The sequence below is a fragment of the Dinoponera quadriceps genome, unplaced genomic scaffold, assembly GCF_001313825.1.
Source record: "Dinoponera quadriceps isolate SergipeBrazil2010 unplaced genomic scaffold, ASM131382v1 scaffold1889, whole genome shotgun sequence".
In the NCBI taxonomy this organism is placed as follows: domain Eukaryota; kingdom Metazoa; phylum Arthropoda; class Insecta; order Hymenoptera; family Formicidae; genus Dinoponera; species Dinoponera quadriceps.
This window is the reverse complement of record NW_014557272.1, coordinates 63,501-87,820: the sequence shown is the minus strand read 5'-3', so window position 1 is coordinate 87,820 and position 24,320 is coordinate 63,501. Positions and strand designations below refer to the sequence as shown.

General features: G+C 43.2%; 1 protein-coding gene across 1 annotated transcript; it reads left to right on the top strand.

The window, feature by feature from the left end:
* Positions 1 to 1,110: 1,110 nt before the first annotated feature.
* On the top strand, positions 1,111 to 24,116 carry LOC106748875 (tyrosine kinase receptor Cad96Ca). Its single transcript, XM_014627793.1, has 8 exons — positions 1,111 to 2,384; positions 17,699 to 17,949; positions 18,916 to 19,028; positions 20,494 to 20,890; positions 21,038 to 21,214; positions 21,408 to 21,758; positions 21,938 to 22,243; positions 22,612 to 24,116. The coding sequence occupies exons 1-8, from the start codon at positions 2,330 to 2,332 to the stop codon at positions 22,846 to 22,848; spliced, it is 1,887 nt and encodes a 628-aa protein (XP_014483279.1). The 5' UTR covers positions 1,111 to 2,329; the 3' UTR covers positions 22,849 to 24,116.
* Positions 24,117 to 24,320: the final 204 nt, after the last annotated feature.

Sequence of the window (24,320 nt, the reverse complement as noted above, 5' to 3'; positions counted from 1 at the left end):
CTATTTCTACACACAATATATAACATATATAATTATAATTAATTACTAGTTACATTGAGACTTTTGTGTGCAAAAAGGGAGAATTAAAAAATTTAAGTATATTTAATCGTGGAAGAGCGACACTTTTTTAATAGCTTGAGGAGAATAATTGCTGAGAGATGTGCACACAGGAAAAAAGTGCTAAATTCAAATAAATAATTATTTCAATATGCCTGATCAAATTTTTACTTGGATTAAGTAAATTTTATTTGGATCAAGTAAATATTTTACTCGGATAATTTACGTGGGAAATATTTTACTTGGGTCAAGTAAATATTACTTGAATAATATTTACTTGATCCAAGTAAAAATTTGCTAAGGAATATCGGAGTAATTATTTACTTGAATCTAGAGTTTATTTCTGTGTACACATTTCTCAGCAATTAAGCATCTTAAGCTATTAAAAAAAACATCACTCTCTTACGATAAACGATACACCTTATAGTATAATATAATATAATATTATAGTATAATAACCAGTATAATCAGATGTAACAATAAAGGTATAACAATGAACAATAAATATAGTACAGACGAAGAACACGAGTATAGTACGATTCATTCACAGAAAAAAAGTGCTAGATTCAAGTAAATAATTACTTCCAATATTCCTTAGCAAATCTTTATTGGCATTAAGTAAATTTTATTTAGATCAAGTAAATATTTTACTTGGATAATTCACATGGAAAATATTTTACTTGTATCAAGTAAATATTATTTGAGTAATATTTACTTGTTCCAAATAAAAATTTGCTAAGGAGTATATTAGAATAATTATTTAAATCTTGAATTCAGCATTTTTTTCTGTATAACGTAATTCCCTCTTTACATTTGCTTCTTTATCGACCTTTCCTTCTTCTTCTTTTTCTCCTTCTTCCTCCCAGCCTGAGCTGTATCTCGTTCACATTCGAATTATCATTCGTGCCGCGACCACGCACCTTCTTAGGTGTCCGAAACGTCGAATTAACAAGCTCCTTCACTCTCACACCATCGTACGCCACTGCGACTCGCCGGAGCACGGCCGAAGAACAGGTCGCGACGTCGCGGCCCCGCAGTCGTCGGCGCACCGTTCGCCAGCCGTCGTCAGACCCACGTCTCTCGCCGGGCCTCCGGCGCGTACCTTCGTCGTCCCGCATCCCGCACGATGCGCGAGTCCTGCTGAAAAATCTCACCCTCGTGAAGACCCATCGAAACCTAGGGGATTCGCGTGCACGTCTCGGACTACACACGCGTGTGTTCGTCAAGAGGATCTCATCGAAGGATCGTATATTCGCCGCCACGATCGGCCGATACTCAGTGGGTCCCCGGCGTTGCGATGTTCCTGCGGACGCCGAGTCCGAGGTCGCAGGCCTGCGAGAAAGATCTATCGTGAGTTCGCTTGTGACCAGTGCTCCGAAAAGTCCGACTCTTACCAATACGATATTATTAATATTCAACTACTTAATAAAATCGGCCCGATCGACGGTTAATCCGCGGGGGTTTACGTTCGACGTTGAAATATCGTCGATCTGATAAACTGGAAAAATCGCCAAATCCTAAAAATCAATCGTTATCTCTTGTTACTGAAGTATCTGGAGAGAAAGTAGCGGCCCTCGCTGGCCCGCCAGCGGGCCCCGTGAGAGTCCCAGACAGTGTGTGCGAGCACGATGTCGGGCGGCCGAGCGACATTCTCGCGCATATTTCTCGGCTCGCTCGTTCGCCTGTGACGGCCGACCGGAAGATTTGATCGGAATAGGAATGCGAGAGTGGGCACCAGGCCGATGCCAAGAAAAACCCACCGGGGCCCGTTCGCCAGTGAAAGCGCACCGGCTCGTTGCGATTTCCGTCACGGAGAAGATGCACAGAGAGGAGCGACCGAAACGGACGATGCAGCACGAGGAGGACGTTAACGGTGATAAGCGTCGCGTCGGTGATAAGTGACACAAGCGTAAGATTCAAGGATAGTCACCCGGCGGTCAGCTATTCTCAGCTCCGACACGCTGTTTTCACAGCCTCGAGTCGTGCCATCCACCTCGTGGTCGATCTCGCGGACTTCCTCTGGAGAGTACCGTTTTTATGTATCCGGTCGTCGATCGGTATCAATTCACCTCGGATGAGCGGTCGGTCTGACTTGGGGGACGATTAGGATCGGTATCGGGGATAAGTGAAGTGCGAATCTCACGTGGAATACGCACAAGGGACGACGACTGCGAGAATCGGCGAGAGAGAGAATCCGGCCGCATCGGATGGGACGTGTCGAGTGGAGTGATGCTGAGATTTCTTGCGGATCGCCGTGGATCGATGTAGCGCGATGTCCGCCTGGTGGCCTGTCGTCGCGGCGGCGCTGTGTCTCTGGATGGGCGCTGGTGAGTTTAACGCGAGGCTAAGCCGGCTCGCGGGCTCAAATCAGACGGAATGTAACGTCGAGCAAATCGCGCTCCCCGCAAATCCGGATAAATCGACATTAATCGGTTCCCGAAATAGCAAGTATTCGATAATCGCGGCTCTCCGGTATCTGGAGAACTCGATCGAGATAGGAAAGTTATAAGTCTAACGGAAACCAGAGAAAATCAATCTATGGGAAAACTTCGGGGGTGACCAAATAAGATCTGTTTTTCTCATTTAAAATCGCATGTGTAAGATATTACATTTCTAGGTAGAACTCGCATAGATTTCTCAACTAGAATTCATAATCGGAGCCCAAGAATTAGATCCCGAGGAATTTTCTATGTGGGTGAAAGAACAAAGCCTACACAGAAAAGAAAATGTTAAATTCGAATAAATAATTATTCCATTACTTCATAGCAAATTTTTACTTGGATCAAGTAATATTTGTTTGATCCAAGTTAAATATTTTCCAAGCAGTCTTGATAATCGTCTTTTAACCATGAGATCACTTGGAGTTTTAAATTGATTTCTGGCGCTTGGATTCTTCCAATGGCTTTATATTTTGTAATTCTTTCTGATCACTCTAAAAAATTTGTTGAAGGAATTATTGAAAAATGTTAGAAAATTTATTTCAATCCCACTGCCTGCACATGGCCACCATTGAATTAATCCACTACCCCGTTTATTACGATTTGTAAAATATAACTTTTTGTATTTCACTGAAAAAGACCAGCAATTGATCGAAACGTTTGTTATTCTCGGTTTATATAAACTTTAATGCACAATTTTTATTAGCCAGTTAACCATCGTAGACTCTTATTAGCTATTTTATACTATTATTTTCCAAGTAAATTATCTAAATAGAATATTTACTTGATCCGAATAAGAAAACTATTGGAATAATTATTTACTTGAATCTAGCTGTCTTTTTTTTTGCGTACGAGTCCGAGAAATTTTTTTGGATCTCGGAATTCCCCGGAATTAAACGTGGAAGTTGCGGTTGCGAAATCGGAGATCCAGCGATGCGACGACAGATTTACGAACGTTCGTTCCGCGGAGTCGAAGATATGCGGCCGCGAGATTCTTACGGTTTCTTCTTAAACAAATAGAAAACGATCCGTGGCATTCGCGGAATCAAGGATCTGTCGCGAAACCATCCTTATACGTTCGAGGACGTGATAAATAACTCGGAATAAAAAATATACCGCGACGTGTATCGCGATAATCCTTCGTGAGGGAGATAATTCCGAAATTAACGATCGGCTCCGCGCTTCGCCGAACGACTGGCGATCGATTGATACAAGCCGCGCAGGATTCTGTCCGGGATGAGTTATAATACGCTTTCTAATATGTCGCGGAGAAAGCGCTGCGCGCGCGCACCTTCGTGTTCGGCCGTACGCAGATGTTAAATCGCTACTCTATTATTAACTGAAACACGCAACGCGGCTTACATCGAAGGGAGATACAATTCTTCGAGATTCGCGCTAAACAGCGTGCGTGCTGCCGCCGTTTCGAGATGCGAAATTGCAGCGTTACGTTCGGCGCGCGGCAGATCTCTTGCATACGCGAACTACTCCTTTCTCTTTAGAGCGACCGTGCTATAATAAGTTACCTCACTATGTAACGAAGTGCCCCTTGTTGCTATCTCGCAAAATGAATTTCACATTATAACTCACTTCTGCCAAGTTTGTTTTTTTGCGCGATAATTAATGGATATAATAAATCATATGGAAGCTGTTATAATAGTCTAAACAATTTTGTAAATGCGAATCGTAGATAACTTTTGAAAATTCTTGAGCACTGTCTCTTGTACACTGAAAGATGGACTTGATAACAGTTATCGAATATTCAGTTAAATAGTTTCAATTAAATTATTTGATACAATAATCAAATCATTTAGTTATATAGTAATATGTAAAAAAATCATTCATTTGAAACTATTTAACTAAATGTGTAATTTGGTAATTGTTACCAAGTCCATCTTTCGGTCTACTTAAAAATTATATGTTATTTAAAATATAATTACATAATATATCATAATTATAATATAATTATAATATGTCACAATTAACTTTTACAATATATAATAAAAAAAAATATATATATAATTTACTTTTTGGGACCAATTTTTACGAAAATAAAATGTCCATTAGATTATATTAAACGTTTTATTTACAATATATACGTGCATGCTGCACGAACAATGTGACAATTTATCCGGAAACATCTAATGTAGAGTAAAATGGCTCGCGGCAATCGAGCGTCGAGCGCATATCTATGAAGATATCCGATAAGGTGACACTATCCATATCACCGTCCACGATCGTTCTCGATAGTGATCGGGATTTATAAGCAAGTAGAAAGTCCATAATCTTAAGAAAGTTCCTCGTAAAAGCCTCACAGTCGGTCTTTTGTCAGGTCCTTCTTCCACACTGGTAATTGCCGAGGAAAGCCGGTGGAGTCGATCCATGCGCGGTAACAGTTGCGACACGATTACGAGAATGTGTGTTCGAGCGTGGCCGTAGAATGCAACAAGAAAGAGGCGGCTGTTGCGGCGTGGATGTTTTGCATCTGCACGGCTATACCAACGATGCATCGCGCTGGATGCTAAAGACACCAATTAGTCGCGCGCGCAAATAGTTGCAATCGAGCCGCGCAGTTGCAATTTAATCCCCCGGCTCGGCGATGCGCGAGAAGCCGCTTCTAGTCGCCACTTTTCGACTCGCGCGAAGCTTGACGGAGAATCGAAGTGTTTCGAAGCAATATCGACCAGAAGAGTAATTATTATATCAATAAATAATTAATTTGTACATACTGAACCGAAGGAGCGGGACGAAATAACGGAAGTTATATTTTCACGGAATTATTTCGCGATATTTTAATCTTGACGAAAGAGGTTACGTATCTTGTACACCACAATCTAGCACTGTTTTTATAAGATATATTTACGGTGTCACGGATTTTTAATTTATCGCGAATGAGGGATAAAGGCAACGAACGGCCGAGGAGAATGTAAGTAGAACATTGATAAGTGACGGAGATGAGTTTCTTCTTTATTATCGAGCTCCCGTGATCGCGTATAAATACATATGTATCACGATTTATGCCGATTTTGCACATACATGTCGCATTTGACATGTGATTAATTCTTCTGGGAATAATTAATCGCGCAAGCAGGAAGCGCGTGCGGTTTGCTAATAATTGCCGCTCCACCGCTTCGAGCACTTCTTCGACGTTGAAGGCATTACTTATGTTTCATCTGTCTTTCCGCACTTTATCATCTCGCAAAATTACAAATTGCCAAGTTACACGGAAAAATCTTCGGTCAATTTGACGTAGCTATTTTAAAGTTTCGTATTAAATTTGTGTTTCTTGCGCCTCTTAATCTCTTACATCTGCATTATGAGACGCATTTTTGTCTTGTCGATATGAATATCTGAAGTGTTTCGCAATCTCTCTTGGATATTTTTATTTTTCTTTAATATACTGCAGGCGTTTCTGTGATTCCCCGTCGCAGGATCGCCGGCATTTCTACGAGCTATGTGACTCGAACATTTCCTATTCTTCGATATCATTGGAAAGCCCGAATAGTCGGAATAGTAACAGCTCTCGCATTGTACGCGTGCGGCGGCTACCGGAAAAATAAATGCGGACAGTCCACGCATGCCAGGAATACTCACTTCGGCCTCGTAAACCTCCTCTCTGTCTCTCTCTCTCTCTCTCTCTCTCGTTCCTTATGTTCCCGCTCGACCGATACGGTACGATAGATTCTCGCGATATTTTTACCATTCGTAAAAGATTACGCATTACGGTGGATCCCTCTCTGTGTAAAACGGTACTCGGCACGGGTAAACGTGCTCGCGCGTCCTCTCGAACGGCGAGGACAAACCTTATTCGTGTGGCACGGCAAAGTAAAGCAGTGACACGATCGCAAACTCGCGGGACTCGTGGGTATTAATACGTTGCACCTGGCGGTCGCATAACCAGGACGCAGACGCTCCGCAAAAACCGGTGGTTAGACTTCACAATGGGAGCCTCGATTTAAACCCTCTTCGAAGAGACACGAGACATGGAATGCTAGCGTCTGAAAAGTCGCGCCACTTTGAGAAGTAGCATAAACGCTATCATTACGAACTATAATTGTTTCGATAACCGAGCAACTCTGTATCTTCTTTCGAAGCATTAAATAATACATGTGATGTATCTCCATTTTTTCAGACGGGAAAGCTCGTTTTTCCGATAAAGTGCGAGTAAAAATCGCCTAAAAAATACGGTTCCGTTTAAAAATGTATTTAGCAAAACATGAAGTTTACTTCGGCATCTTCTTTTAACACGATTTTTCACGATAAGCTAAAACTTTGAGAACACATCTCTGCTTTCTCCTTGTCGCTGTTCTTTTTTTTTGCGCTTGTACACGACTGCTGTTTGCCACCTGCTCCGTCCTCCAACAGATTCGCTCATCAGTCTCGAGCTTATGTCTTCTTAAAGAGATCTGCAGTGCTACGATTAAAACTTGACACGACAAGATTATGTTCTTCTTCTCTTAATCTGAAAGGAGGTGAGAAGTGAAATATCGAAATAATCGGCAAGGGGATTTCGTGAGAATTAACAACGTTCGAGCAAACAGTCGAGTACAAAACGGGTCACGAGACACCGAGCAAGAACCCATACTAACCTTCACTGGCACACCAAGGCTTGTCCGACCATACCGGAGACCAAGTGCGTTTTCACCGACTCGTAGAATTCTCACGATAGCGTATGATCGTGCCACCTTCCCAAGTCATATCGCGATTTATTAGTCACGATATTTACTCCCGTCGCATCCCATGTTCTTGTGTGACTCCTCCGTGCTTCCCCAGGAACAGGTTTTCTCGTAAAGACGAAAAACCTCAATTAAGTAAACAGAAACCCGACGAATAATAATAATACAAATTAAGAAAAAAATAGCACAAAATGAAATAGTCAATCAAAATGGAAGGTTCGTCCACTTTTGGACTTGACACGTTCTTGTTTATTTCAACTTTTATGTCAGGTGATTTGTAAGGAAATGAAGTTTGTACTTAAAGACCGGGGATGTCTTGAAGCGAGTGCGAGGATAAAGACCGTTCAAACAGCATAGCGGATGCAAATGCGCCTTTGCAGCGGACGCGCATGTTATTACAGCGCGATCACGAGCTCGCTTATGCGGGCATTTTTCTCGCCGGATGAGAATCGCTCGGCCAGCACTTAACTCTTCGGACTTATCCCGACGCTGTTGCGGGCTTTTTACATTGTCGTTCGTGTCACTAACGCGTTTTCTCCGATGTTACGTTATGCAGAAACTGTCTGTGTTGTAAGCTACGGGTGTAGCTTCAGTTTCTTTCTGATTATCGCGATTAAACGCGCGATCGCGTGGGAGAAAGTCTTATTCACGAACATCGAGAAACTTCTGCCCCCAAGTATCAACGCAAAATTTGACAAGTTGAAAATTAAAATGAATCAAAGGGGCGAAATACAGGAATAAAATGAAGGATGAAATTAAAAATTGAAAATTAAAAGTTGAAATAAAATGGGATATAAATATAAAATTGGAAACAGAGTTAAAGTAAAATAGAGTTAAAGCAAAATGATAGAGTTAAAGCAAAATAATAGTGTTATAAATTCCACTTCGACCAGATACTCGAACTGTCTCTTTTCCTGAAGTAAAACGACGTCCCGTCTTCCACTTTGTGGGTAATTCCAGAGACGGATCACCAGGTCGACCTCGTCCTCGAGAACATTACGTAAAGTTCGTTGAAACCAGATCGCGCTTCTCGACTCGCTCGATTTTTCGAGACTCTCGAAAGCGTCGCGCGCATGAAAGTGAAGCGTCACGCCGGGGAATATTTAAGGACCGACGATGACCTCACTGAAGTGAAAGTTCTCCTCGGTTCGGCTCGGTTCAAGCTCGATTCCGTGCGGCGGGCCTTTCGAGGAGCGGCGATGGGAACAAAAAGGTGCTCGACCTCTTTCGGGGCAGCCGTGGCAATCCCGGAAGTAATGCGTGCGGCTCTGTGGGCTCTAATGACGTCACGACCTTGGCCGCGGACTTTCCGAGACTTCTCTCTCGCCTCTGTAATTTGAGCTCGAGTTTTGTTACACGAGGAGAATCGAGATAGCGAGAATGAAAGAGCGTAATTGGATCGAGAGAAGATCCTATCACGTTAAATGAACATTTCTCTGAGTTCACTGATCAACAGAGAATTCAATTATGGAATTCTCCCGTGAATTTGAAACAGTGATTAGATTTTCCGTTTCGACTTAAAGACGGAGCAATTAAGGAAGCGGTGAGAAATGGATTGTTACTACGTCGGCGAAGTCGATAATTCATCGATCGCGGGAAAATACGCTGCTCGCTCTTAGAAGCGATCTGAAGCATTCGAAAGACGAAGCGAGGTAATCGCGGACGATTAACGAGGAAAAATCGCCCTCGAAGGATCGGCAATGGTGCAACGACGGAAATCGAGTGGTTCACTTTCAGATCCTGTTGCGTCTCGCATTACCCGCGACCGTTCGCCGTGAGTCACACGAAAACTACACCTGTCGTTGCACACTGCACACTTTTGAAATCTTGTTACGATGTATAAAACAGACATGACAGACCAAGGATCTTTATAATCAGTACGAAGCCCTTGCATCGAGATTTTTTATTCCCATCCACTCTCCGATCTCCTCCTCTCCTCGCTGTCATAATAAAAAATAAATAAATAAATATAAGCACAGAGCTGCCCACAGATATTTTCCTTCCATTTTTATTTTTCATTTTACTTTCTCATCTGCGAATTAATTACTTTTCTATACACTCAACGTTGTCAGTTGATAAATTCGCGTTGTCAGGCAGCGATTGAAATTAATTAAATTGATAATTAAAATGTATTCCCGATAATAATTACGAGAAGTATTATTTCATTCAACTCGATGATCGGCAATCTGCGAGCCATCCTCACTACACATCTAGGATTCTCGAGCGCAAATCGCACAGGGCTACCCGACGAAAGGATACATCGGCGTGTAACGGGGCGGCAATTTGTCGGTGATATATAGACGTTCAATTATGCGAATCGGTGTGTATGCGAACGCTTGATTAACAGCAGCGAATAATTATAGCGCACAAATACGAGAGCGTATCCTCGTCTTGGCGAACGAGTACAATTAATTTGTCCGCGGCCGGCCGGGCTGATCAATTTCCGGGCTTCTCCCCGGTTTCCGATACATCTGTATGTGTGCGCGTGCGTGCATACGTGCGTGCGTGCGTGTATGTGTGTGTGCCCGAGCGAGAGAGCTCTCGCGAGAGAAACGAGCTCGACGAGCATAAATCACGAAGCGGATCGCCGTACTTTCTAGCCATTAGCGACAGCTCTGGCTAGAAGCCGTGCTTGTCTGCTCGCAGCCATCGGCAGCCGATGCGCTCGATGGCCTATCCGTTTCCACGGGCGAGCTTCGGCGCTCTCCCGGTTTGACTCTGCACGTCTGCGCCCGCAGACGCGCCGACGGGGAAGATTATTAAAGGCGAGCGATGAATTCTGATTCATTGAAAAGTCATTAGAAACTTCGACGGCTCGGACGCTCAAACGGACGTCGGGATTAGCGCCGGAGCAGAACGCGTGTTGTTAGCGTCAATTGTGCGAATTAATTAAGATCGATCGTACGGAGATAAGAGTTGATTTCTCTTAAATTTGATTCGCGCGAGAATATATTGTCACTTGCGAACACTTACGAGTGAATCACGGTAAAAAATGAGGGAGTAGGGACTTTTATTCTGAGGAGAATATATTTGTGTGTGTGTGTGTGTGTGTGTGTGTGTGTGTGTGTGTGTGTGTGTGTGTGTGTGTGTGTGTGTGTGGAGGAAGAGCACCAAAGTTGACATATATATGGAAAATACATAGAAAAAAGTGCTGGATTTAAATAAATAATTATTTCGATATTCCTTAGCAAATCTTTACTTGAATTAAATAAATTTTACTTAGACCAAATAAATACGTTATTTGAAAGTAGAAAAAAGCGCTACGTTTAAGTAATATTTATTTCATTCGAATAAACATTTGCTAAGGAATATTGGAGTAATTAATTACTTGAATATAGCATTTTTTTCTGGAGGATATACTCGTGTTTCTCGGCTATAAAATCTTAAAGTCTATCGAACAATATATGAACTTCGTCTATATTGTGTGTTGTAAGTGGAGCTGAAGATTCTTGTAAATTTTTAAATAACAAATCAGCCGTAAGTAACAAATTGGATAATACTATTTTATATATTTTTTTACAATTTCCTGGTAGATCTCATGGATTGTCGGTTTTGGAATATATTTTCTCAAAGCGTCATTTCTCCAACTTTTTAAAAAGTAATTATTTGTAAGACATTATGTAATAATTTTGAAAAAACCACAATGTATTTTAGTAGAGAAATATTACTGTTTTGCATCTATGCACATAAATTTTAATTCTATAACTTTAATAGAGGCTTTTAGAGACCAAAAACAAAATAATATATCGTTCTTGGTATTTTTCCTTTATATATTCATATTCTCTGATATGAAAGATAATAAATTAATATTTAAATTATGCTTAAAATATCCAAGTTTAATGAAACTCTATATCAATTGATCTTTTCATGAGGTTTGTTCAAGTACTTTTATGACTGACCGTGTACGAGTAACGTGAGTGTCAAGTGCGGAAGGAAGACGTTTTCTGTTCCATTTTATCTGAGCTAATCGCACCGGTTCGAGCTCAAGGATCATTGTGAAAGGATCGAAACTCTATCCATCCGCCGAGCGTAAACCTGTCTCCCTTTCAGGATCCCCTCAGCCCCCGACGAAGATAGTGTATTTTTTGTTTTAACTCGACCTGACGCCGAGCGTAACACTTTCCGCGGGATCACGGGTATAATCCAGTTTCTTCAAATTAAAATCGAGACTTTTGCGGAAGCGTGACACCCGATGTCCTGCCTTGCACGGTGCAATAATATCGAGCCGTTCCCAAGGATCATTGTGAAAGGAGATTGAAATTCTAGCCGCCCGCCCGTCCCTTTCGAGGTCCTGTCACCTCGATGACGGTGAAGTTTTCCGCGCATTGAATCGACGACGAAGACAACGAAGTTCGTTCTCAGAATTTCAAATACTCTTCGATTTCGTCGATTAAATGAAAAAAATTGTATGCTTATGAAAAGAAAAAAGGAAGGAAGGAAGAAAGAAAGATACCTCTCGCTCTATTTGTCATAAGAGGAAATTTCTTGTAAGTTATCGTGAAAGGATCGAAATTGCGTCTGCCCACCTACCTCTTTCATCATACTCTCACTCCAATGATAGTGGAGTTTCTCCTGAACGGTAATTAACAAATTAGGACAACTCGGCCGCGAATTTTCCTTTGGAATTCCTGGTGTGTTCCACACGGAGAAAAATCATTTGCTGGCACGGCGAATTTTGTACTGTCGCGATAAAATCTATCAATTATTACATACAGTAAAATTTTTGTGTTAATTTAATACAAAGCGGATGATGTTGAAAAGTAACACAGATATTATGTCAAGAATTAATATAAAATTATAACATTCATAATATGTTAATAGACATTGAAATGTAAATTTTACTGTCACAACGAATATGTCTGCAATAACAACGATGATTTCACTAAAACAGCAAAATTATCTTTCCTCGTGCATGCTACTTATCGAAGCAGTTTTACTATTTTTTCCAAGTATTTATCTACCTCAAGAAACCGAAATGTTATCCGTCATCTCTTTGAAAACTAACTCCACCCGTTCCGATACGCCGAGAAAAATGTTTCCTCACTAATTGCACGATCCGACGAGGAAAAATCTACTTCTCGTATTTCAATCACGCAAATCCTACAGACGCGAATCATTTTCCATTGCATTTTCCACGAATTAATTATAGGCCGGTCTCAAGGATCTCCGTGAGAAGAGCAGAACTCCACCTACTTCCCGCGACGTTTCCTCGCGCCCACGTGAACAAGATTTCCTTCGATACCGCTGCAATTGTATGTCGAGATGAAAACAAGATCCTCGTAACGATCAGAAATAAACGAATTCCGCTCTGAAATTTTCCTCGGAATTTAGATTGCACCACACGCGCGCGCACAATCGGGGCACTCTCCATCTCCCTTTTTTCTCGCAGCATAATTACACCGGTGGTTGCTAGTCATCCAAGGATCATTACGAAAGGCCAGAAACTCCACCTGCCCCTTTCATCCCCGCTCATGAGAGCGCTCAGAGACAGAGAGAGAGAGAGAGAGAGAGAACAGCAGGGTTTCTTTTAACCGGTCATCCGCAAAGTAGGGCGACCCGCCGGTGACTCCGGTCGGTGCTAAGATTTCCGAAGGTGTTCGAAGGACGGCTGGTTCAACGGCGAGGTAAGTCCGTATGGCCGCCACGGAACGAGCCTGCATCGCTTATCAGCCGGCGATGCATCGGCGAAAAAGGTGCGATTCTCTCGACGAACGTGTTCTCACACGGAGGAGGTATACACACACGTATGTAGACAGACAGACAGACAGAGAGACCAGTCGTTCGGTCGCACTTTCATCGTCCCACTTTCTCCGTGTTGTTCGGGACGCATCGGCGGACTGACCACGTTGCTCTTCATGATCTCGCTTGCTCGTAAGAAAAAGAGAGAAAAAGAGAGAGAGAGAGAGAGGGAAAGAGAGAGAACACCTCCTCTCTTGAAGCGCGCAATACCAGCACCTTCACCTCCTTCACGGTTCCTGCGTCGATAATCGAAGTCGAGAGCACATCAGAAAACGCCCGGGCGACATCCGAGAAAGTCCAGGAGAAGCCGCATCCGCCTTCTCTCGCGTTAGACGCATCGTCGTGTCCGCAGGCGGGATAACGACCCGGGCGGAAACCCGTCGTCGGGTCGATTTGGGAAAGTCCCGGCCGATCACGTGATCGACTTTACTTCACTACGTTCACTCGTCGCACCGGATCTCCCTCTCTTTCTTTGACCCCATGTAGAATTTTTCTCCCAAGTCTCTTTTATACGTAAATATATTTATATTTGCAATTATACGTATGAGAAGTGCCACAATGGAAGAAGTACCTTTCTAGTGTGGAATGTTATGGCATATGTTGTATATGCGGATGAATATCTAGGCATTTAAACGCGAAAGTAAAACCATACTGAAAAAAGTGCTATCGTTCAAGTAATATTTGATTGATAACAATAAAATAGGTACTCCGATATTCCTTGGCAGATATTTATTAAAAGTAGAAATATGATTGATTATATACAATATATTTCCTTCAAGTAGACATTTACTTCTAAGTATTAAAACAATTGCGATAAGTATTAAATTCATATTACTGAGAGTATCAGAATTTATTTTTAGGAAATACTTTACTGGACGGAAAAATCAAAATTTAAAACCACTTTCTTTCAGGTTTCTTCAATGGAAAATAAGCGTATTATATAATTCCAGTGAACATTCTCTTAAATTTAGAACCACATACATTTACATTCGGTAATTCATTTACAAAGTAAAGTATTATTGTGTTCACGTAAGTATTTATTACAAACTATTGAAATAAACTTAAATTGATAAAAATACTACTCGATTTAAAAGATTGGAAACCGGTAATTACGTTCACTAGATTCCAGCACTTTTTCTAAGTATACGCTGTGTTCGATAATTATCTCGGAATTCGTAGCATGCAAGTAGACCGGATTAAATTGAACGGGAAAATCACGTACCATTTTGCAAAAATTGCAACAGTTAATTAAAAATTAATTAATTTATGAGTTAATGATCGCACGGGAAACAGTAGATCAGACTCTGTGTAAAAAAAAGGCCCGCTTCTGAAAATGTTTTAGCAACGATGGGTATCAACTGATAACGAGAGGAGTATTTCTTTGCGGCGCGCGGCATCGGCTCAGTAAATGGCAACTAACAGTAACATAACATCAATATTATAATTTCCCACTCAATAACATAAATGCAATATAACACGTGTTTTATGTGACAGTTACATTGTTGAATGAGAAATTATAACATCGATGTTACGTTATTGATGGTCAGTATTTACTAGGATACCGCATGCTGCTCGCTGCGTTATTCCGTCTCTAGAAATCAATTGATGCTCATTGTTGCTGGGACGTCTTCCGAAGTAAGCCATTTTTCTTTATACAGAGGCCGACCTACTGTCTCCATCATTAACTCACACTCAGATCAATTAATTCCTCATTGACTATTACGATTTCTGCAAAATACGTGATCTTCCTATTCATTTCAATTCCATTCTACCTTCACACCACGGATCCCGAGATAATTATCGGACACCTTGTATACAAGGTATCTTCCATCTGCAGAAACGAGTTAATACTATCGTTGTCATCCGACATCACGTCGAATAATTTGCAGTCATCACTCGCGCACTCCACCTGGCACGACCGACGATCCCAATGAATATGATAACGATAATATCATTAATAACTGTCGTGATCACTTTTCTCTAGATGTGCCTCGCACGATTGTGCAAACATCGAGTTTGTCAATCGCGATCTTTTATTCATACGCCGTCACGGCACCTTCCTCGTCGAAATCGCGAGCCATCGCGCCGGTGCGAGCGTCGGACAAACGAATGAAAAGCCTTGTCGCGCCGTGGTTTACGGTACCGCTTCGCGCGGTCGTCTCGTTAACGCGCAGGTACCGCTCGGACTGTTTTATTTTCTCATCTGATCGCATGCGACGCGATCAACATTGATACGCGACGGAACGGAGACGACGGCGACGCGACGACGTCGCCGATTACGGCGACCGGGCGGACTGGACGCTTTGTTTCGAGCAATGTCTCACTTAAACGCCGACGCGTTTTATAGCGGTATTGAAGTCACTGCACCGTGAGAATACAGTTACGCGCTATATTCTCATGAATAATCGCCACAATTACAGCGCGAAGGGTGAGAAGAGCACGAAATCGAGCCGCCGCCGCCGCCGTTACAAAGACGAGCGCGCTCTTTTTCGCGTTTCATCCTCGTCGCTCGCGAGGAGGGACCGGTTTCTCCTTCTCGTTTGAAACTCATTGACTCGAAAACCGTCATTAACCGTCTGAAACGGTCATTTAATTGCGATCCGACTTCCCACGGTGAAGCGTGAGACGCATTATGATGAGGAGTATGCGCTTTTAAGTCACGCTACAACTTCAGCGACGATAAATCTCGCGTCTCTTCTCCAATTTCCCACTTCGAGAAGAAGCGCGGTCGAACTGTGCTGACGTCAAAATTTGCTAAATTTTCTTATTTCGTTTGTAACCTTCTTTCGCGAAGCGGAAAAGAATCATGTTTTACGGATAATCCGGACAAATCATAGACAAACGCCGTGCCGTGTGATTTTCATAAAACTTCGCGTTTCGTTCACTTCACGGATCTCCGTTTGACTCTTCGGTGAATTCTTTGAATAACTCACACGTTTCTATTGTTTTAATGAAAATTATGACTCTCGATTTTATCTATGTAGATAATTAATTACTCCTCTAACGCGCTAGCGTTCTTTAATTAAACAACCGGCAGCTGAAGAGAACGAAAGATCTCTTTTGCTTTTGCCTCCTTCCTCCCAGTGAATATCCATCCCGAGTTTTTTCGGAGTGTACGCTTTTCTTTCTCCACCGCTGATTTGTCTTCTTTCAGTAGTTAATCGACGACTCGTGTAAAGGACGAGCGCGGCTGGCGCACCTGAAGAGGAAGCGCGAGCACGCGACGAAGGGAAAGAAGGGGCTTAAATTCGAGTAATTAAATTCGCGTGCGAACGACTTCGCACGCGCGTTAAAAGCTCCGCTTGTTCGGGGAGCCGGAGGTGAAGCTGAATCCTACGAATTGAACGCGCGCTGGATGGACTGGATGCACTTTCTATTTCTAGTACACACGCCTTTCGCGCGGTATCAGATCGGCCCCGCCGGTATCACAACGCTCCTTCGTACGCTCGCCGGCCATGAGCAATCGCGCTCACCGTGACTTTCTACTCGCGAGCATAACTCGCCTGTTCGAGCTCGCCAATCCATTCCTAATGGGAGAGGTCGAGGATCGTTGGCGCGTTGCCGCGAAACCGCGATCACACCGTCGGATGCGCGGCCGGATAAGCCGGTAGAATGTCGCAAGAGTTCAGTTATTCGGCGTTTCTCCGATTTTACGCGCTAAATGTGACGCAAACAACGGGCGGGGCGAGAGAGATGATATATGAAAATTTACACCCGTGGCGGAGAGCGACGCGTATCGAGAACGGGGATAGAAGCAGTTTCTCCTCGATTTCGACACGACGATTTGCACACACCCACGCGCTTGTACAGTTGCATTTGCATTTTTATTCCTAACGAGGCACGAACATTCTCCAGAATCCAAAAGATCAAGGTCTTTAAGATTGCCAAGGATGAGGAGGAGAGATTCCGAGGATCTAAAGATTCCAGAAACGGGAACCCGCGTGAAATTACATCGACATCTTGTTTTTCCGACAATGTCTTATCTACTTATGCGCGAGGGATAAGAAGGAGGAGCGAGCCCAGCCGAAAATGTGCAAAACGAAGTCTCGAGGGTCACACTCTACTTGGCGACATGAACTCGAAATCCAGGAAGGAATGCATATCAAGGCCGATCTCTCGGAGTGCGCGCATTTCCACCCGCTGCTGCTCTCTCTCATTATCGTTCGGTAAACCCAGTGGCTAATTAGAGCTCGAGCATGAAGTTCGAGCTCGAAACGCTCGCGATCGCTGCGAGGAGGTATCGAAGACGATCTGAACGGGATTTTCAGCTCGCGTTGTCAACCTTCCGTGACGAGGATCCATTAATCGCCGACCGGCTGAATATTCTCACGGCATACTAACGCCGACGAATATCTCAGTCGGGAATTGCAATTGACGCAATTCGTCAGCTCTCAGGAGGAAACCCGCCGGTGGCGGCGTTAGAGCCATTAGACGCGGTTCATTTGGCCTGAGCCAGATAGCCAAGAAGTTTAAGGATTCACAGAGACGGGGAAGAGAAGAGAGAGAGACTAACGACCCGAGAATACACGACACGATCCCCACGATCTAGAAAAAAAAAGATGCGAGTATCGGATTGCAATCAGGTTCAAAGATTCTTAAGTCTCGCGGTTTCAACGTACCAAAGTCGCGCGCTTGAGATCCTAATATTGCGAAAATTTGCTAAATTTAAAAGCAAAGGGAGTTTCCACGATTTTCATGCTCGATAGAAAATAGTAGAAAAACTAGATAGATCGCAGTTGCCGAAGGAGAAAACATTTCTAAAGGTTTCATTTGACATTTCATTGATTGCAGGGAGTCAGTTCAGCGATAACACACCGCCCATAATGTGGCTGGACCGGAATTGGGTGCTTCCGGACACCGAGCCGGTAGGAAGTATCGTGACCAGGGTTCGCGCCGAGGACAACGAGCAGGACACGCTGACCTACGGCCTGGAACCGCTCGGACACAATTACAACGGGGACGACAGCCCGCAGCCACCGTTGCCCTTCTTCATTGACAACAGCACTGGCACCGTCTACCTCAATGAGACTCTTAAAGGAAGGGTGAGTCCCCTCGACAACCAACAACTTATTCGATCACGACGGCAATCGTCCTGCGAATCGAGATTCCCAAACTGAAAGAGAGATTTGGTAATAAATATTAAAATTTGGTAAATATTCGCCGACTAAATATTTGATTGTGGTAATCAAATATTTAGTCGGCAAATATTCGTGCTTATTGCCGAATCCTTTTTTCAGTACACGATCGTGACGGTAGAGTGAAGAAGTCGGGCACGTGATTAGATTTTCAGTAACAAGATGATCAATACGTTTCGAATACTCGAAAGCTCTTTCTCGATCTGATGCATCAATCGAATCGACGCTTCGAGATCCTTCATTGACTATATATGGTATAATTACAACAAACAGCTCGTTAAATTCGAATATTAAATTTAACGAAGTAAATAACAGAGGTGTGCGCGATTAAATAAGTGACAAAGGAACCTGTAATGAAGCTTACAATAGAGAAATTTCGTGAGCTTTCACGACTTCAATCATTCAATCGCAAAATCTCGGTCCGAGCGAACTCGCGCCAGTTAAAGTCTGCTTACCGATGCGATTTTTCTCAAACTGCAAGACATGAGTTGAGATTTCGTAATTCTCAGATTCTGAAAGTTTCAACGTGTCTCGAAGTAACACGCGTCAAAGGCCCGAGATATTCAAAATTGTAAGAGGACTCGAAAACTCGGAAAAGTTTCGAGATCTCGTGATCTGGAGCTTCTGGGGATATGGGTATATCCAGAAGACATTGATATCCTGGATATTACCGTTGCCTCGTGCGCAACAGAGTCACGCAGGTCGGCGGCAGGTTTCGTCGGAAAAATGCGCTTCGAGGAAAGGAACGCGATAGAATGTGTCTTCGACGTTGGACGAGGGCGCGTTTACATATACGGCGTTCGCCGGCGTACGACCGACCGCGAGAGACGTCGAGGCGCTGAATTACGCCTTCTTGCTCATTCTTCTTTCCAGGGAGGGCAGAACCTGTTCCTCTACGTGACCGTTTCCGACGGCCAGCTCACGGCGAAGACCGAGGTCTACGTCAACATCAAGAACACATCGGCACCGAATCGGGGAAAGACGAGGTGCGTGCTTACGCAGTTACGGCGGTGTTTTCGATAGCTCGACGCTATTCATCGAGCGTGTAGAAAAAGAAAGAAGGAAAAAAAAAGGGAAAAGAAAGGAGCAAACTCGGCGACTGATGAAGAGACGTAGCAACTGTACTCGGCTCTTACGTTTCCGCGTTTGTTTGCTTTGTATTTTAACGCGCGAGAAGTTGGAAGACGTGAAGATTTATGGAGTAACCGGTCGATTTACATCGAGAGATGTTGAAATCTGCCTCTAAAAACCGCTCTTAGCTATCCTCTAGAATGCGCTGTATATATATCAAGGAAAAAAAGTTGCGAAGGAGAGAATTAATATATGGCATACTTGCTTGTATAGAAGTTGAAATAAGCTCCTTTCTTAAACAACATGCTGATATTTTGAAACTCACTCTAAGAGGAAAACATGTTATGATTGTATTTCTCTCAAGTTATCTGTGGATATCGAAGTGGTGTCTCGTAATAATCATTCCGACACACGGTTTAATGAAATGCGAGTTTAACAACATACAGTTTAATAATATGCGAATATAAACTTGTGGTATTTTTACATCGAGCTATATTTGTGTGACCTTTCACTTCGTGTATCTATTCAGTCTTGCGATTCATACGAGCGAAGCTAAATTTATCGCTCTTCGAAGTTTTCAATTTCTCCTTCCAAGTCTCCGGCGTGTATTACAACAAAATTCTCTCCCTGAGAAATAAAACTTGGCATGATCAAGAAAATTACATGAATTACTCTCTAATTAATTTACTAGAAAATCATTTTCTTGTTTGTAAGTTACTATTTTTATTGTCATAGCAAATTCAAGATTTATTCCTATAAATCCATATGAAATCTCGATATTCCCATGAAAATTCTGTTAATGCTAACGGTGTGAGTTTGTAAACTATTGGTATTTTATCCATAAATGGTAAAGAATAACGCACGACCTTAAGAGGACACAGCGGTGATCCGTTCCATTATTCATGCTCCACTTCGTTAACGATATCAGGGGCGGATCGTATAAAAATTACGGGGTGTAAGGAAGTGCTTGTTACGGAAAAATCGATTTCTCATCTTAAACTGCGGAATTCCAGTGTCATTTAATCGATAAATGCCTGATATTAAAAAATTTTTCTTCACTAAGAGTATTTATAGATACATAAAGCGGAAAATTGAAAAAGAAAAAAATATCGATAGATGCGAGACACGAGAAAGATAGGAAATTATTTACAAAGAAAGAATTTAATCGTCTTTTATAAATATTATCTCACAAAGATTGCTAATACGATCTCAAAATTGATATCTAATAGAGAACTTGACAGGAGAGATAATTTTTCTTAGTTTGCCGAGGAAAAGAAAATTGAGTTTAAGAAAAGAGTCATTCAGAGTTGACATGAACCAAGATTAGTTACATTAGTGCATTTTTTTATTAGCAATTAAGGAACTTTCTCATTTATTTAGGGCGCCGTTTCCGAGCCAGCATGGTTCCGGTGGTCGGATACGACCGCCTATACTCAGTCTGCCTAATTTACCAAGCTTCCCATCGCCATTACCTCCTCTGTCACCCAAGCAGTATCATCCCGAGACCACGAAACTCGAACTGGAGAAGTCGAAGCCCAAGAAGGACGTGGTCGACGTGAACGGTGACGTCACAGAGGAGACCGTCCAAGTCTTGAATGAGGTGGAAGGGCCCGCGTTGAGTTCCAAAGTCGCACCTTCCGCTGCACCACCTTCGCAGGACATGGCGTCGACTCTGGTGCCAGTGGCGGCAGGATGTGCCATTATCCTGAGCGTCGGCATAGCCGCCTGGTCCCTGAGGCATAAATTCTGCATCAGTCGCAAGTCCAAGGAAGACACGGTACTTAAAGTAAAATTACATCAACGGAGAAAAGAAGGAGCAATTAGAAGGAATTGAGAAGGCCATTAATTTAACCGTTGCGATCTTTACCTTCAGATCATCCTCGATAAGACGAGATAATAAGGCTGGCTGTTTCGCGATTTTCAGAAAGAGCAAGCGTCAGTTAGCGTATCCAATCTATCTGACGACCCGTCTCTCGTCTTGAAGAGGTGGCGTGGCCCGAAAGCTCACAGTAATCGCTACCAGCCGTGGGAGAAGGAGTCTCAGGCAGGCATTCAAAGCAAGCAAGAAGACAAGTGGGAATTTCCCAGGCACAGATTGAAGGTAATCATCGTCGTGTTTAAGCACTCGGTAAACCTTGTAGTCGATAATTGATCGTTCGCGCTTCACTCAGCCGTTGAGCAGCTGTTGTTAATTACTCGGTTATAAATAAAATCCATCATCAATCTATCGTGTAAATATACTCATTCCGATTCGTTCGGGATAAATGATTGGTCGATCACTCACCGATTCTCAGGTCTTCAACATCCTCGGCGAGGGCTGCTTCGGCCAAGTGTGGAAATGCGAGGCCCTCGATATCGACGGCAAGCCCGGTGCCACGATCGTCGCGGTGAAGACCTTGAAGGAGAACGCCACTGAACGAGAGCGGCTAGACCTCGCACAGGAGCTACGGGTCATGAAGAACTTGGATCCTCACCCGAACGTGGTGCGGCTCCTGGGCTGTTGCACCGAACGCGAGCCCATGTTCGTCATTCTGGAGTACGTGAGCGGTGGGAAGCTGCAGAGCTTCCTCAGGGCTTCCAGGGAGGAGAGGAATCACGGGGGAGCGGGATTAACTTCCAGGGATCTCACCGGGTTCGTGTATCAGGTGAGTGTAAGCTCTTTCATGTTGTGAATTTTTTTTTTGTGAAAGTCAATAGTTAACTAGGATCTCTTCTTGGGAAAGTAGCGCCATTTTATATTATATCCCATCTTCGCGACAGGAGTCGCCGGCGTATAATTAAATCCTTGCTCGACATTCACCGTTCATGCTTTGATCGTTCGTAGATCGCCAAAGGCATGGAGTACTTGGCGTCGAAGGGTATCATTCACCGGGACCTGGCCGCCAGGAACATCCTGATCGACGAGAACCGCGCATGCAAGGTGGCGGACTTCGGTTTCGCCAGGGACGTGGCGGCCAATCAAATTTACGAGAGAAAATCCGAAGGCAGACTGCCGATCAGGTGGATGGCGCCCGAGAGTCTCTACGACAATATATTCTCCGTCAAATCGGACATCTGGAGTTTCGGCGTCTTAATCTGGGAGATAGTGACGTTGGGATCGACACCGTATCCTGGCCTGGCCGCTGCAGAGGTACGTGTCGTCCGCAGGTTGTCTTATTCCTTCTCCCAGGGAGGGTAGACTTTAAATCGAGTTTCTCAAGTAAAATTACTTGTGAAGAAACCATATGTCGAAATAAAATAACGATAACGATCGAGTTGCGAATGAATAAATTAACGGGGAGGGGGAAAGAGAAATGTCGAGTCGAACGATTCAAAAGTGAATAGTATGAATACTCAATTTGGCTTCCGAGTTAACGTCGTGTCCTTCATGGGTTTATTTCCGACGTTTCGTGGATATTTCAATTCACTTCATCAGGATTGGGCACTGTTGGGTTTTACCCACTTACAACAAGAGAGTTTCGGACCAACAACGGGCCGTAACAAGGGAACATTTTGCAGGTGATGCGGCGAATCAAAGAGGGCTACAGACTGGACAGGCCTGAGCATTGTAAAAGGGAACTTTACAACATCATGTACTATTGTTGGGACAAGGACCCAGCGTGCAGGCCGTCCTTCGCCGAACTGGTCAGCCTAACCGAAGGCCTCCTGCTCGACGAAACTGATTACATCGAGCTCGACAGGTTTCCGGACCACTCGTATTACAACGTGCTCAATCTCAGCGGCGAGAAGCTATGAGGCATGCGCAATCAACGACAAACTCCATTGAACGTTCAAATTGTCCGCTTACATCGCGATGATCGAGCAAGCAGAAAGACCTCTCCAATCGTGGAGTGTAGAAAGAGACGTTTGCCGAGGATGACGACGACGCGTTCTCCTTCGATCGGACAGCCCCTTGCCGCAGCAAATCGTGTGAAACAAGTCAGGCCGAATTGTCGAGCCAATTCTGAAAATATCGATTATCTTCTTTCGTTACTTTTGTTATTCCTTCAGCCGAAGAGACTATCGAATCATGCGACCGAGCGAGGAATGACGCAACGCGCGTCCGGCACGTTTCGTACGTTCGTTCGGGAACGATATGAGGCAGAACTTTTAGTCTTTCGGTTCTACCGCGGTGCAAGACTGCTCTTTGATTGTTCTGTTACATACTCACGTATGCGTGTGTACATACGACAAATGATTAATTTGTTACGATCAAGGCGGACAGAGGAAGGGGAGAAAGAGAGAGAACAGAAAGAGAGAAAAAACCGCGTTTGAAATTATAATTTAAGCTGCGTTCGGAGAAACGCACTATCGGCGCGCTGTATCGTTCTATCTTTCGGCATTTTTACCAAAACAACAACTAAGAGATGAAACGTTTTAAAGATGTTTGTACGTAAAACGTCTGAGAAACGACTTGAAAATGTCTGACAGACGTCTCAAAAATGTCTTTCAGACGTCTTATGTCTTGATTTTAGACTTTGTCTGGGCGATTTATTGACTCGATCCGACTCGCGCAGCATCTTGATAATTGCTACAGCATTGCAAAATATAATATACACGAATTATAGATTGTAGTATTGAAAGGATTATTAGAACGTTGCTCGAGTTGAGTCGAGTCAGCAAATTGAAAACGCCATTTATCTCTCATTCGACATAAAACGAGGAAAGATCGGTTCATTTTAATTGAACCAGCTGCACTAAAACAAGAAATTTACATACATATTGAAACGTATGAAGCGTATGTACAAGATTCTCACGCTTTAGTGTGTGTACATTTCTTGAACTAGCTGCATCCGGTTCAATTAAAAAAGAAACAGACCAAGTGCCGCGACAGCGCTGAAAGCGTGCTCTCAGAATGCAGCCTATATTTAAATGCGACATCATTTGCAAGTTGTGAAGGAAAGAACATTCGTGTAATATCTTAATCGCTACTCGTTTAAACCTGGACATACACGAATTTGTATATATGTATTAAGTTAAACATTGTAAGTTATTGTACAATTGCCTGTAAGAATAAATAGACATACGACTGACAATATACTACATATTACTTTTTACTGGACACCGCTAGATGGCGTCAGGCTATCCATGTAACAGTTTCCTTGTTGGAATTCATCAAGAATACAGTGTCGGATATGCACCTCATCTGTTGCCATGACCGACTCTACTAAACTGAATATTTTTGTACTGAATGGTTATGTTGGGCCTTTCGGCATATTAAATGTCAT